This window comes from Gigantopelta aegis, chromosome 10 (assembly GCF_016097555.1).
Source record: "Gigantopelta aegis isolate Gae_Host chromosome 10, Gae_host_genome, whole genome shotgun sequence".
Classification (NCBI taxonomy): domain Eukaryota; kingdom Metazoa; phylum Mollusca; class Gastropoda; order Neomphalida; family Peltospiridae; genus Gigantopelta; species Gigantopelta aegis.
In genome coordinates this window covers 50,026,194-50,040,302 of record NC_054708.1, presented here as the reverse complement: position 1 = coordinate 50,040,302, position 14,109 = coordinate 50,026,194, and the positions used below count along the sequence as shown (strand labels likewise).

At 33.2% G+C, this 14,109-nt stretch overlaps 1 protein-coding gene across 1 annotated transcript; it reads left to right on the top strand.

The window, feature by feature from the left end:
* Nucleotides 1-56: 56 nt before the first annotated feature.
* On the top strand, nt 57-9,837 carry LOC121383670 (N-glycosylase/DNA lyase-like). Its single transcript, XM_041513764.1, has 6 exons — nt 57-142; nt 3,159-4,011; nt 5,158-5,302; nt 6,235-6,284; nt 8,823-8,855; nt 9,544-9,837. Exons 1-6 carry the CDS (start codon nt 57-59, stop codon nt 9,634-9,636), a joined length of 1,260 nt encoding a protein of 419 aa, XP_041369698.1. The 3' UTR covers nt 9,637-9,837.
* Nucleotides 9,838-14,109: the final 4,272 nt, after the last annotated feature.

The window sequence follows — 14,109 nt, the reverse complement described above, 5'->3', positions numbered from 1 at the left end:
CATTGACAACGGAAACGGAATTTATCAAGGGAAGTAACTACATATTGTTTACAGATATGGCCACGCCCCTGTGGAAATGTATTTTATGCCCGGAAAATGAGCTTATACTCAAAAGAACGCTTGCTTGTGGACAATCGTTTAGGTACACACATACAAGTTAATCTTTAGAACCTGACACCATTACTGTCACGTTAAAACCAGAAATAGAAAATACATATATACCCGTAGTTCATAAAAATAAACTCGAATGTAAATAATAATAATAATAATAATAATAATAATAATCTTAATCTTAATTTAAAGAAGGTTACACAAATAGTAGTACACTAATCTCCCTTGTGGCCTTCTGTCTGCTCAGTAATGTGCATTTACATTCGAGTTTATTTTTATGAACTAATATACCCGGTACTTCTTTTATCTTTCATCAACGATGGCAACATGTAGCAAATAGTTTTCTCATAGACTGTCGAAACGAAAGTACATTGAATTTTTCCTTCGTGGTCAAGACAGATTCTGTTATTTATATTTGTTTGGGTTTCACTCGGAAATGATACCACTTTTCATGCAAAACTGTATTCACTAATTGTTTCATAAACTTTATGATAAAGCTAGATTTATACTTCACCGCAAGAGTCGGCGAGTACTTGACTGGCCCATTTCTTGTTTTGTTCAAACCTAATCATCATTTTTGAGTAAAGTCTGTGGTTTTAACACAGATCATATTAAATTTTGGTGTGCGTTCATTTAACACTTTTTTATTTACAGTGCGTCGACCTAATAAAAAATAATTTTCCGTTGCACACAAGGTTTGCAATTAAAGTATGAATTGACCTTAATGGTAACACTGGTGCAACAAGCCGTTAAGTTAGCCATGTGACAGTATAATATGGCCCCTGCAAGTAAGCGTGCAAGGCGTGTCACGTGGGCACACAATTTGCTACAGTGAAACCTCTCAAGACCGGACCATCTGTAAACTGGAATTCCCTCAAAACCAGATGCTTTACAGAGTTCCTTTATAAAAACTATGACAGAACTTAACCTCTCTAAACCGGATCCCTCTTAATAGTGGACATTTGTCTTGGTCCCATGGGTGTCTGGTTTAGAGGTGTTTCACTGTATATATCACCACAAGAAACTACAGGGCAGGTTCGTTTTGCAAGGGGCATTGGGTTTCTTTGTGTAGCATGGGTACTGGTTAACAACATGTAAGTTTAATGTCAGGACTTGGGACTAATCAAACTAAAGGGTTCTAGACTTGAGCAGATACTCCACTGTAAACTTCATCTAGACATCATTGATCTTAATAGTCATCAATTCTTTGATATATCTCAGATGATCCGTCTTGTTCTTGTGGTCATCCTATAGAAGATACAGATCATTTCATTCTCTACTGTCCCCTGTACAATGAATAAAGAAACAATTTCATGTTAAACTATTTACATCTAAATTATAAAATGATCTTATTGGGAAATCCAGAATTTAGTGAACAAGAAGATGAAGAAGTGATTAAAACTACTTTAAAACACATAACTGCTACTAAATTGTTTTTGCTAAAGTTAACACACTAATTTTATGCTAGCAATTCCCAAATCCAATGTCAACGTTCTGCAGTTTTCAACTCGCTATACCCACACCCTTTTCTTTACCCCTTCTCTTTTTCTTCCTCATTGTTCAAGTCTGCATGTATCTGTATGTAAAATGTAGGGAGAGGTCTTAGCCCGTTGACCAATCCCAATATGTTTTTGTCAAATAAATATTGTTTAAACCAAGTAATCAAAGGGGAGGGCTAGAGGTGACTCGAGCTAGAAGAAACCTGACAGCACCCCATTTCAACAATGTTTTGGTTATATATATATATATATATATATATATATATATATATATATATATATATATATATATATATATATATATATATTATAGTATTTATAGGTACCACGGGGGTTCAGTATTAATGTAATCTGAACTGCAAAACTGTATTCCTTGATCAAAATCATATCTCTTCAAAAGCCAGTCAAACGGTGTTTAGGCAAAGTCCTGATAGCTTCCATGATTCACTATCAGGTGCTTGACTGCCACTCCCCTAGAAAATCTGTAACAGGGTGTTTCATCCCTCGTGCTTTGCAAGCAGGAAAACTGCCACTCCCCAATCTAGCTTAGAAAAAAACAACCTTGCACAGGACAGAACTCAATGGAATATATACAGCTGTGATGACGTGCACTCATGAATCACTGTATTGTTTAGTGGAGGGAGTAATAGATATTGAAATGTGTTACAAAACATATGGGTGGGAGTTGTTACCAATAAAACAAATAAAGAATATTAAAAAAAACCCTGAGTAATATTGGTCAAATTAAGTACTCAAATTGGTGTAACTCATATATGGGTTATATGCAAAACAAATTATTTATATAGATAATGTTTTAAATATATTGCACAAATTAGATTAAGCAAAACCAGACTTGCATTGCATCACAATTTTCAGACTCGTATATAGGGAAGAGGCAGTGGCATAGGAAGGTTCCAAACAGGGGGGGGGGGGGGGGGGGGGGGGCACACTTTTATATTTACACACTTTTACACTATTATAAAGCAAATATAAAGCAAAATATCTGAAAAGTGAGAGGGTAGGGTAGGGTGCAAAGGTAAGTACACACACTTTTATTTTAAATAATACTTTATTCTTACAGGGGAAAGGGTCAAAATGTGTCTGTTTGCAGACACTATCCACAAAGCATACACTATCTCACTATGGGACACTGTCTCAGTCAAATTCTTTGTAATTATAATCCTTTTTTAACATACTTTGTTTACGGAACCAGGGAACATTTTGTTCAGTATTGCATAGTGATTCACTATGCAAGTTTTAAAGATCGCTACACAATTTTAAAACAAACAACAGTAGTTGTTAATAGCTAATAAATTTTCATTTGACTTGAAATGTCACTAATCAAAATTTTTAAAAACTAAATGTTCCATGGAGACATTAATAACAACAACAACAATGATAATAATAATAATAGCAGCTATAATAGTAATTATTATTATATTAGAAATAAAATTAAAATTAAAATGATCAAATAATCAATATATATGAGGTAATTAACATTTATTGACAGGTACTTAAAATTTAGCAAGTAAAATATTATATTTTTAGATGGAGAGAAACTGACAGTGATGTTTGGACTGGTGTCATTGGCAACAGAGTGTGGAAACTGAGGCAGTCACAGACACACCTGTACTATCAAGTGTTTCCAGAATACAGTGAAACTCTGGAACAGGCAGACATATCTAATGTTAAAATTGAAAAAGATGAAGATGGCTTTCCTTCTATTAAATTGCAAAATACAATGCAAGAAACGTCCATGACCTTGACGGAGTGTAAACAAGCAGATCGTAAATTTAAAATAAAAGTAGAGATACCAGATCACAAATATGAGATAGATGACAAGAAAGTAATTAACAAAAATAAATTTCGGAAATCACAACACACAGACACTGCTGGTGATATTAGTGATGGTACAGAGAAGGTGGATGAGGAACAGTCTATTCTTCGAGACTATTTTCAGCTTAATATCTGTCTGACTAAACTTTATGACCACTGGTCTGATGTCGACCCACATTTCAAAGAGGTGTCCTCTAAATATTCTGGGATCCGGATGATTCGCCAAGATCCTGTGGAAACCTTATTCTCTTTTATCTGTTCATCTAACAACTCTATCCCTCGTATCATTCAGCTGGTTGATAAACTGTGTAGTCACTATGGAGAGAAAATAGCTACTGTGGATGGTGAAGACTATTATTCATTCCCTAAAATATCAGCTTTTGTTGGAGATAATGTTGAGAGCAATTTACGAATGCTTAGTTTTGGGTACAGAGCCAAGTATATTCACAAATCTGCAAAATTTATCTTGGAGAATCATGGCAAAGATTGGGTCAATTCTCTGCGTCAGTGTGATTATCAATATGCTAAACAACAACTCATGAAACTTCTTGGGGTTGGACCAAAGGTTTAAATTTAGAATTTTTTAACATTTACTGTATATATGTACCTGTGTGTGTGTCTATATATATATATATATATATATATATATATATATATATATATATATATATATATATATATATATATATATATAGTATATATAGATAGATAGATAGATATAGATAGATTATTTTTTTTCAATGTAAATAATCATATTAGTATACTTACCTTTGTTTGACACCCAGTAGCCAATGTGGGTTTTTTTTGTGATGTGGTGTAGTTAAACATTAATTCATTCAGCCATCATCATACATGTCATGAAATAAATGTTTGCAGTAGTGTAGACATGTATCAGATTTTTACTATTACAGTGTTACTTGAAAATTACTAGTTTTAGGAACCTTTTTTGTTTGTTTGTTGTTGTTTTTTGGTTCAATAACACCACTATTGCACATTGATTTATTAATTATTAGCTATTGAATGTCAAACATTTTAAGAGGAAACCTGCTACATTTTTCCTTTAGCAGTAAGGGATCTTTTATATACACTTCCCCAAGACTGGACACTACATTCCATGGCCTTTGATATACCAGTTGTGGTGCACTGGTTTGGACGGAGGAAAACCCAGTCAGAGAATGGGACACCGAGTGGTTCAGTCCATCAGTGCAAGCATTTCAGGCGAGCGCTGTATGGACTGATTTTAGAAAGAAAGAAATACATTTTATTTACGGTTATATGGCGTCAGACATATGGTTAAGGACCACACAGATATTGAGAGAGGAAACCCGCTGTCGCCACTTCATGGGCTACTCTTTTTTTTTGATTAGCAGCAAGGGATCCTTTATATGCACTATCCCACAGAGAGGGTAGTACAAACCATGGCCTTTGATATACCAGTCACTGGCTGGAACGAGAAATAGCCGATCCTACACCAACCGCATTTCGAGCGAGCACTGTACCACTGGGGTACGTCCCGCCCAGGACTGAACTACATTCCACTCTTTTAGCACATATATATATATATATATATGTATGTATGTATGTATGTATGTATGTATGTATGTATGTATGTATGTATGTATGTATATATGTATATATATATATATATATAAACATGTATATGTGTTGAAATATTGTCCAATAGCTATTTAACCTCCTTTAATTATTTCAGATTGCAGACTGCGTATGCCTTATGTCACTAGATAAGCCAGGTGCTATCCCTGTGGACACCCATGTGTGGAAGATTGCAGCTGAACACTATATGTTAGATCTTCAAGGGAACAAATCTCTCACAGACAGGCTGTATAAGAAGATAGGTACATGTATTAGTAATAATTACTGTATTTAGTAATGTGTCCTTTGTCTTATCATCAGCAGCAGCAACTGGAATGTCAAATATTCTGCACACATTTCGAGCTTAGATGACTCCTTATTTACAGGATCATACCTAGGTGTGTGTGCAGTGGCGTACCTAGGGTATGGCAGGTATGGTACATGCCCTGGGCTCCACTGAGCAGTTTCTATTAAAGTAAAGTTTCTATTAAAGTAAAGTTATCTAAAAGATGGGTGTCATATGGTTGGACAGGTGTGCAATTTCAGTACTTGCCATAGGCGCTATTTTCAGTAAATACTCCACTGTGTGTATGTGGTGGGGAGGGGGTTACAAATGGGGTAGTTTCACTCAAAAATATATGAAAAGTACCCTAATTACATGTATATGAAAAAAGTGCAGGAACAAATTTAGGTTATGTAAAAGTAAACGTACCACTAGCAATGGGAAAACAAAACTATCATTGTTGCTATTTTCAAAAGGCCTGAAATACTCAGGTATATGCTGTCTGCTTGTAAGAATGTGCATATAAAAAGACATATAAATTGGCAGAAGTAACCTTTATGGTGGAAACAAAACGTTACAGATACAATATATTTAATGTAATCCAATAGGACTGATTAAACAATTCTGGATAGCTGTTACTTTCGCTGTATGTCTATCATGTCATACATAATTTAATTTGTTTCCCATTGAGCTTGGATCTAACATTAATTTTTCTGTTAATTCTTGGGTCTAACATTATTAATTTTTCTGTTAATTATGATGTCCCAACCCTAACCTTAATAGCTAAAAAAAAACCCAAAGAAAAACCCTTTGTTCTTAAGATTAATAAATTATGTGACACTGCCAAACTAAACATGTTTCTTATCACCAGCATGTTATATGAAATGTTTAAAAACTTTTTTAAAACTTCAGGAAAACACTTCCGTGACCTGTGGGGAGAATATGCTGGCTGGGCTCATTCTGTGAGTGTTAAATATATTCTCTCAAAACCAAACGTTTTCCATGGTCCCTTGATTTATGCATCTTTTAACACTAAAGTTTACCTCTCTAAACTGGAAACCTCTCTAAACTGAACACTAGATGAATAATTCAGTGTCAAACATTCTATTTAGTGCAGATTGTACTTCTGAAAACTGGACAATCAAACCATTATCAATCATTATGACGCCACTAATTGTTACATTTATTGTCATTTTTTCATCTTCGGCCAGATTACTTGACTGCGAACATAGCTAGTGCAATATGCACATGCATAAATGTGTAATCACCGTTGCATGTGACTGGGTACAGTTGGCAAATAACAAGTAAGCAATTGATGATCAAGTGGCAGCTTTGATATCCTTCATATCCTGTTTAGTCTATAGTAGTTTGGTTCAAGGATTGACAAAACAGTAATGAATTTAATTCACTGTCTTCTTATTGTCTGAATTTGATTTTGTTTTAAAACCATTTATTTAGCAAAATAAAGAGTACCCCAGTAGGCAAATGTAATGTTGGTTTTGCGGTGTTAAAAAGATGTCAGTAGCATTTCATTGTCATATTGATTTTCAACACTGAATGTCCAGCTAAATGTCTCCATAGTAAACTATCACTCAGTGATAAACTTAATATCATTAAAAGTATACGAGCAAACTTTAAAATATCTTAAGTCAAACGTTCTTTATTGGATTATTATCTGTTGGATACATATTCAATACATATATAAGGCTGAATATGAATAAGACAGAAACAAAAACAACAGAGTACTACTAAAACATCATTGCAAAGCCCTGAAAACTGGACACCTCTGAAAACCATACAAAATACAAAAAAACAACCCCAACACCATGTGCTAGACACTGAATAACCATGGTATGGAATCTCATTAAACAACTATTTCTTCCTTATTTATTATCCTCTATATATGTACAATCAAAATATGTAGATGTATTTGTTGAGTTTTCATTTGCGTCGAAAGGAAACTGATGAATTGACATGTAACTCTATAATGAATAATATTAAAACTCACATAAAAACATATTTATCGTTAAATCCATATCAACTCACTTATTATTTTAAAAAAAAATGCCTATGTAAATAAAACAGTTTGTTAGCAAATTACCACCACATTGTGTAGCTATCTCCATTTGAATAAAGGGTTGAAGACAAAATTCTGGAACAGCCAAGATAGGCAGTTTCACCTTAATTGTTGATAATATAGTATACCAACTGTGTATTTGAAAGTCTGTTATGGTGCAGGGAATGTGTTCCTAAACATTTCGAAAAGGCGAGAATGCGTTCCCATTCACAGATCACACACTACCTCGCTTGGTGTTGTGACAACAGTTGCTTTACCATGGCTGTTATGTTGCAGGGAATGTGTTCCTAAACATTTTGCAAAAAGGCGAGAACACATTCCCACTCTCAGATCCCACACTACCTCGCTTGATGTCATGACCAGAATTGCTTTACCATGGCTGTTCCATCAGTTGCATTCATCCTTGTATCAAAAAAGGAGAATTATGAACTTTGATGGCAGTTTGTTAAGAAACCTTATTATTTAAACATAGATTTATTCTTTAAAAAAATGTTATGCAAGTTAGTATGAATTTAAAACTTAAAAATATGTTTTTATAAAATTACTTGTCAGTTCACCAGTTTCCTTTTGACACAACTGAACTATAGTATGTGCAAGAACACAAAAATATACAAGACAAGAAACATGGTGAACATGTAGATATCCCAACACATTGTTTAACCACTGCTATTAGGTGTCTAATATATGAAGGATTCATCACGAGTATTCTTTAATGTGGAAAATATCAAGTGAGTTTATGTTAATCAGTATTTATCGAGGTTGATAGTTTACATATTAAAAAACACGAGTAGCAATTTGCATTTATCCTATAACACTTCTAAAATAACATTTTTATTTAATATTTAGTAAATCAAAGTTCTGAAGTCGCCTCACTGGTAATCACGATTAGCACAAATGTAGTTTGACATCACACACTTCAACTAAATCTCATCAAAACGTTACGCTCAGGTATACAAATCTTGTTGGCTGTAAATAAATGACCCATTGACAGCAAAACTTTATTAACCGAGTTAATAATGGTAAATATCAAATGGGTTTATGACATGGATATTATGGGTAAGTTATAGGATAAATAGTAATTATTACACATGGTTTAGAGAAGAAAGTGAACACCAGATGAATAATGTTCCAACATGTTTATTTAATGTAAACTGAACTCCTGAAAACACAATGATTAGATCAGTATCAATCATTATGATGCCAACAATTGCTCCAAATGTCATCTCGGCCAAATACCTGATTGGGAATGCAGATACCTAATGCAATGTGCTCATGTTTGAGTTAGCTGTCAGGATTTTGAGGGTGATTTTTGTTGTGTTTTTCTTTTCTTTTTTTTTTTACATGTAGGCCTAATCAACGTTACTTCTTTACAAATAAATAACAGTAAATCGATTAAAGATAATCTTTACTATTTATATTTCAGGTGTTATTCGCAGCTGACCTGAAGACCATTACGGTAATACAATGTATTACATACTGAACACAGATGTTAAAATATGTATATGAAAGTATAAACAGTAGCAAGGCTTTGATCTGAAGATAAAAAGCTTAGAAATCACGAGTTACTGACCATATTTTTGGCAATATTAGGTTTTATTACCTCTATCATCAATTTCATAGATCTTATCAAACTTACAACATTATGCATATCATATTTACAAATTGGTTATTGTTACATAGCATGGGTTTCTATTTCAAATCATATTGCTTAATTAATTTTGCCTATTATTGTTTTATTAGATAATAATATTAATACGTTTTGTGCATTAATATTTAATGTAACTGCAGGCATTATTGTCTATTTGATGCCCATAAATTAACCAATCACATTACAGAACATACTCACCATCAGTTTACAATGATTCTGGGAAGAATATGTTCATTTGCTAAGCTTCATAGCCCTTTTCATTTGTGTTTAATATTTATTATATGTAGATTTTACTATATTATATGTCAAAACTAATTTATTTATCAGATTCATATAGTAGCGATGACTTAGAATGGATCTAGTTCCATAACCTGAATAAGGTTATCAGAAAAATATTATTTTATACCTACAAAAATAATGTTAAATCTGGTGGGAACTCCGACTCATTCAAATCTACCAGTAGTTATTTATAATGCCATTCTAATTTATTTTACAGGTTCCCAAAGATACCAGTGGTAGTAGTGCAAAGGCAACCAAGAGGGAATGGCCTGACGAGCTAAGCAAGTCAAAGAAGTTCAAACAAGTGTGATATTCAACAGACTGGCCTCCCAGCACCCTTACTGATGAAATTATTAGAGGACAGTATCCTAGATTTAGAGGACATTTTATATTGGAAGGAAGGAAATGTTTTATTTAATGACGCACTCAACACATTTTATGTACAGTTATATGGCCTAGGACATATGATTAAGGACCAGCTATTGGGAGAGGAAACCTGCTGTCGCATCTTCATGGGCTATTCTTTTCAATTAGCAGCAAAGGACCTTTTATATGTACCATCCCACAGACAGGATAGCACATACTACAGACTTTGATATTCCATCTTGGTGCACTGGATGGAACAAGAAATAGCCCAATGGGCCCACCGACGTGGATCAATCCTGGACATCAAATGAGCGCTTTACCACTAGGCTACATCTCGCCCAGACACCAATATTGGAAGATGTTACAGTTTCTTGTTGCCTATATGTGGGTGGGTGTACCTCCCCTTACTTTTCACTCAGGAAGAACTGTTAAAACATTTCATTACAAATTTAACAATTAACACAGAGGTTTAAATGCAAAATAATTACATGACCTCATTTTGTCAATCTAATTAAAATTAGCTCCACTATTACATGTGGATCTAAAGACAGCCAGTTGGAGCTCATGTCCACCAATCAAAACCTTACTTGCAGAATCCTGCCAGTGATTTAAAAATAATTTGAAAACATTCCGAATTATCCTGAGGGTATACGACATGTTTCGTGTGAATTACGAATGCCTTAAAATATGTTTTATTTTATAAAATAAATAATTTGTAATGTAAAACTGAAGACTGATTTAGTTTTTTAAATTTTATAAATAAATAAATAATTTTTGATGTAAAATTGAAGACTGATAACCCACCCCGTACGTATTGGTATGGTTCGCTGTACTGCAGCCACTAAAATAGACTCGCCCGATATTTTTAGAATTTGTATGCTCCCAAATAACGTTATAAAAGGCGAAGTGTGATTGGTCAATATTTAAATTATTATTTACAGACAAAATGTTACCTGGACATTGGGGACTACGCAGTGTTGTTAGTTTTAAATCACTGGCAGGATTCTGCAAGTAAGGTTTTGATTGGTGGACATGAGCTCCAACTGGCTGTCTTTAGATCCACATGTAATAGTGGAGCTAATTTTAATTAGATTGTCATTTTGTATGTTTGTAAGTGCAAAATTGTCCAATATTATTATGTACATAGCTATGAAATATATCTACAGAAACCATTCAGTGAAAGTCATATTTTTACTGTATTTTAGTTACAGTAAAAATATAGAAATTATATTTATATTTTTGTGAACAAATTCATGATTCAATTATCTCCCTTGTAAATTATTACTTTTTAATTACTGAGGTCAGTGTTGCTTCATCGTGTTTTAGTTTGATGATTACCAATACATCTGATCATATTTAAATAAAAAAAAGTAGTTTAAACAATTGTACCTATAAAAAATGAATATGAATGCAATTATGATAAAATAACTAAAACTGATTGAATACGAAGCTAATTATTATGACACAATGTCCTGTCATTGAGTGAAGTTAAAGATTAACTTCGAGTTTGATTCATGTTTTGTTTTTGTGATTTTTTTTAGAAGGATCGCTTTGTTAGGTATGTTTGCACCAGAGGTGGGGGAAAGCTTTTTTCTCCTGTTCTGGGACAGATTCCGAGATCAAAAGTAATTTTGGAAAATGCATTTTTGTAATTGCATAAAGGTTTGTAGAAAATAATCTGTATTACCGGTAAAAGTGTTATCAATTATACTCCAAGCCACGTGAGTATAAAGCAAATGTAAATGTGACAGTTATTTTTCATGGAATAAAGACAAAACACATTCTGGAAAAGTTCCAACAGAACAAATATATTGTCATGGCTGTCCCAACAATTTTCTTAACTGTGTGCTGTGACATGGACTTTTCTCAAGTAATTTTAATATTGGACAAAACAGAATATTTATTTTTACATTTAATAGTAATTATTTGCACATTTACTTGTATTGTGTAATGTCTGGAACTATGCCATGTATTATAGTTATTGTTTAATGAAATTCTTAGTAGTGCCGTTTGTTGTGTCGCACACCATAGAAAAAAACTAAATTGCGTAACCATTGTTATTAGTGATCGTTTGGATGCACAATGCGAGCTACATTTAGTTGTATTTCAAAATAATATGTTTATAGTGTGTGAAACTATGTTTGTAAATAGTTGCCGTAATTTATTTATGTGATATTAGTATAATATTATTACGATCCCTAACTCATAAATGTGTTAATTTAATGCTTGACGTCCGTGTTTTGGTTTTGCGGTCTTCGACTTTATTTAATTCCCAAATTCCTGTGCATATGAAAGCTATGACACAACTTTGACATTAATATTATTGATGTAAATATTTCCATAATTGCAAAGTGTGTGCACTTACACACTGAAAACGTCGCATGGGCTCATAAATAAACCTGGGATAAATTTCCGTTTGATCGACAGTTTTGACATGGCTGCCGAGAGCGACCTTGCCTTTCAGTAAAGTTTATTTTCCTCCAAAACTTGTATGATCGACGTATCCTAATATTGTTTGTACATTATGACAAATCATATTAATTGAGATAATAACTGTAAAACTGATTACTGTAATATTAGTGCTTTCAGGAACTATATCCTTGTACGCTGAGAACCTGTTTAGGCATAGGGCTTACATGTTGCTACGGTCTGATATATCGGCACATAATGTTTGTAAACAACAGTATAAAAAGGCTTTTTCATTAAAACTATTTTATATTGAAATTAGACCAAAAAAGCGATTGTGTAGTGATAGGTTCGTGTTTATGCACATTAGAATTTGTTTGTATTATTAGCTTGAATTCCTAATGTATTTGCAATGCACAATAGCAGTATTTCTGTGCCTGGTCAGTAATGTTGTTTTTATAAATATTCTAAAGTCTTTTTCTGTGAAATTGTTTTAGACTAAAAAAGCAATTAAGAAATGTTAGTTTTATGTTTATGCACTTTAGAAATTTCCAGTATTAATTATTTCAAGTTTGTAATGCTTTTGCTATGGGCTAAACCGACGTATTTATAAAAGTTGAAGTTTTTCAGGATCTAGAGTGTGCATTTACAAACTGCAAATGGAAGCTGGACCAAAAAGCAATTACTTTACTTATTGAGAAATTGTGTGCATAACGTAATTATTAAATGAAATTATATTTATTTTGTAAAGGTAGATCTCTTCCTAGCGTGACATAATTTCTGATTGGCTGTTATGACGTCACGTGGTACTTAAGAAAAAGTATAAAAGGCTGACGTCAATGGACGAGCTACTCTCGACTCACTATCCTCCCACCATGGAATTGTAGGCTGGCGAAGTCAGAACCCGAGTCCATGGCGGGCATGCCTGAACCGAAAGGATGTGGGCACGTTAATATAGTTCCCTTCCCTTCGACTCACTAAAATCAAAACCTATATTAGCTCTTGATCTTTCTTTTTTGACCGACCGCTCAAAATTGCACCATATTTCCTTAATTAAAATTGCGCACCTTTTCTCTTTGGCATTTTTTGCTCCTTAAAAATTCCATAGCACCACTACCCACCCACCTGCCTGTTACCAACCACGGTCGGGCTGCTGGTGCTCCCTTGCACCTGTCCAACTTTTCAATTTTATTACATCACATACATTTAAATTGACACTGGAATAACTTTAACTTAAAAGTTTTAAAGAAATTTTTATTAACTTACCATCTCTATTTAATTAATTTGTTTTATGGAAGTAATATTGGTATTTATAAGCAACTGCAAGCTGTTTACATTTATTGGATAGTCCTCACTGGTTTAATATAACTAGAGCTCAAAGGAAGAGATCTATCTGTTGGAAACTTAACTGTGAACATCAACTTTATTTTCATTTACTCATAACTTTTAAATAAATGTATAATTCTGGAAACTGGAACTTTTTGTTTTTGTCATCTGTGGATGTTATTTATATTCTTTGGACATTGTTGATATCCTTGGGACGTAGCCACAGTATCATGGCATTAGTGTTTTTGATAGGATAATAGAAAGATATTAACAAAATGCAAAAGATATTGTAGAAAAATTAGGAAAGATGTATATAAAAAGACCATTTCATGGTGTTTTTTTCAAATACGATATTTATGTCAACTCATAATGTGTAATGTTTTCACACATCATTCTTTAACATAAAAATTGTTTGTGCAAACATGAAATAACCTCTATACATTTGTTACGCAAATGCATATTTTCTACAAAAAAAAAGTAAAATATTTTCTCAATTATAAGTGAGAGTAATAACTTTTTAATTGGATATATATACATGTTAATATGTTATCCATTTCAATCCCACTTTATAACTACTAGTTAAAAAACTATCCAGGAACATTTTTGCTACCAAATGTTAAATGGAATGTTGTCTACTTCTTAAGGCTACCTTTCCATTAGTATGGCTCTTGCTGCATAGCTAGCC

Bases quoted from the DNA above. Each gene is read 5' to 3' on its own strand.
- LOC121383670 (XM_041513764.1), top strand. From the start codon at position 57: ATGGCCACGCCCCTGTGGAAATGTATTTTATGCCCGGAAAATGAGCTT. The intron at 4,012-5,157 runs GTTTAAATTTAG...TAATTATTTCAG, and splicing joins TTCTTGGGGTTGGACCAAAG to ATTGCAGACTGCGTATGCCT. The intron at 5,303-6,234 runs GTACATGTATTA...TTAAAACTTCAG, and splicing joins CAGGCTGTATAAGAAGATAG to GAAAACACTTCCGTGACCTG.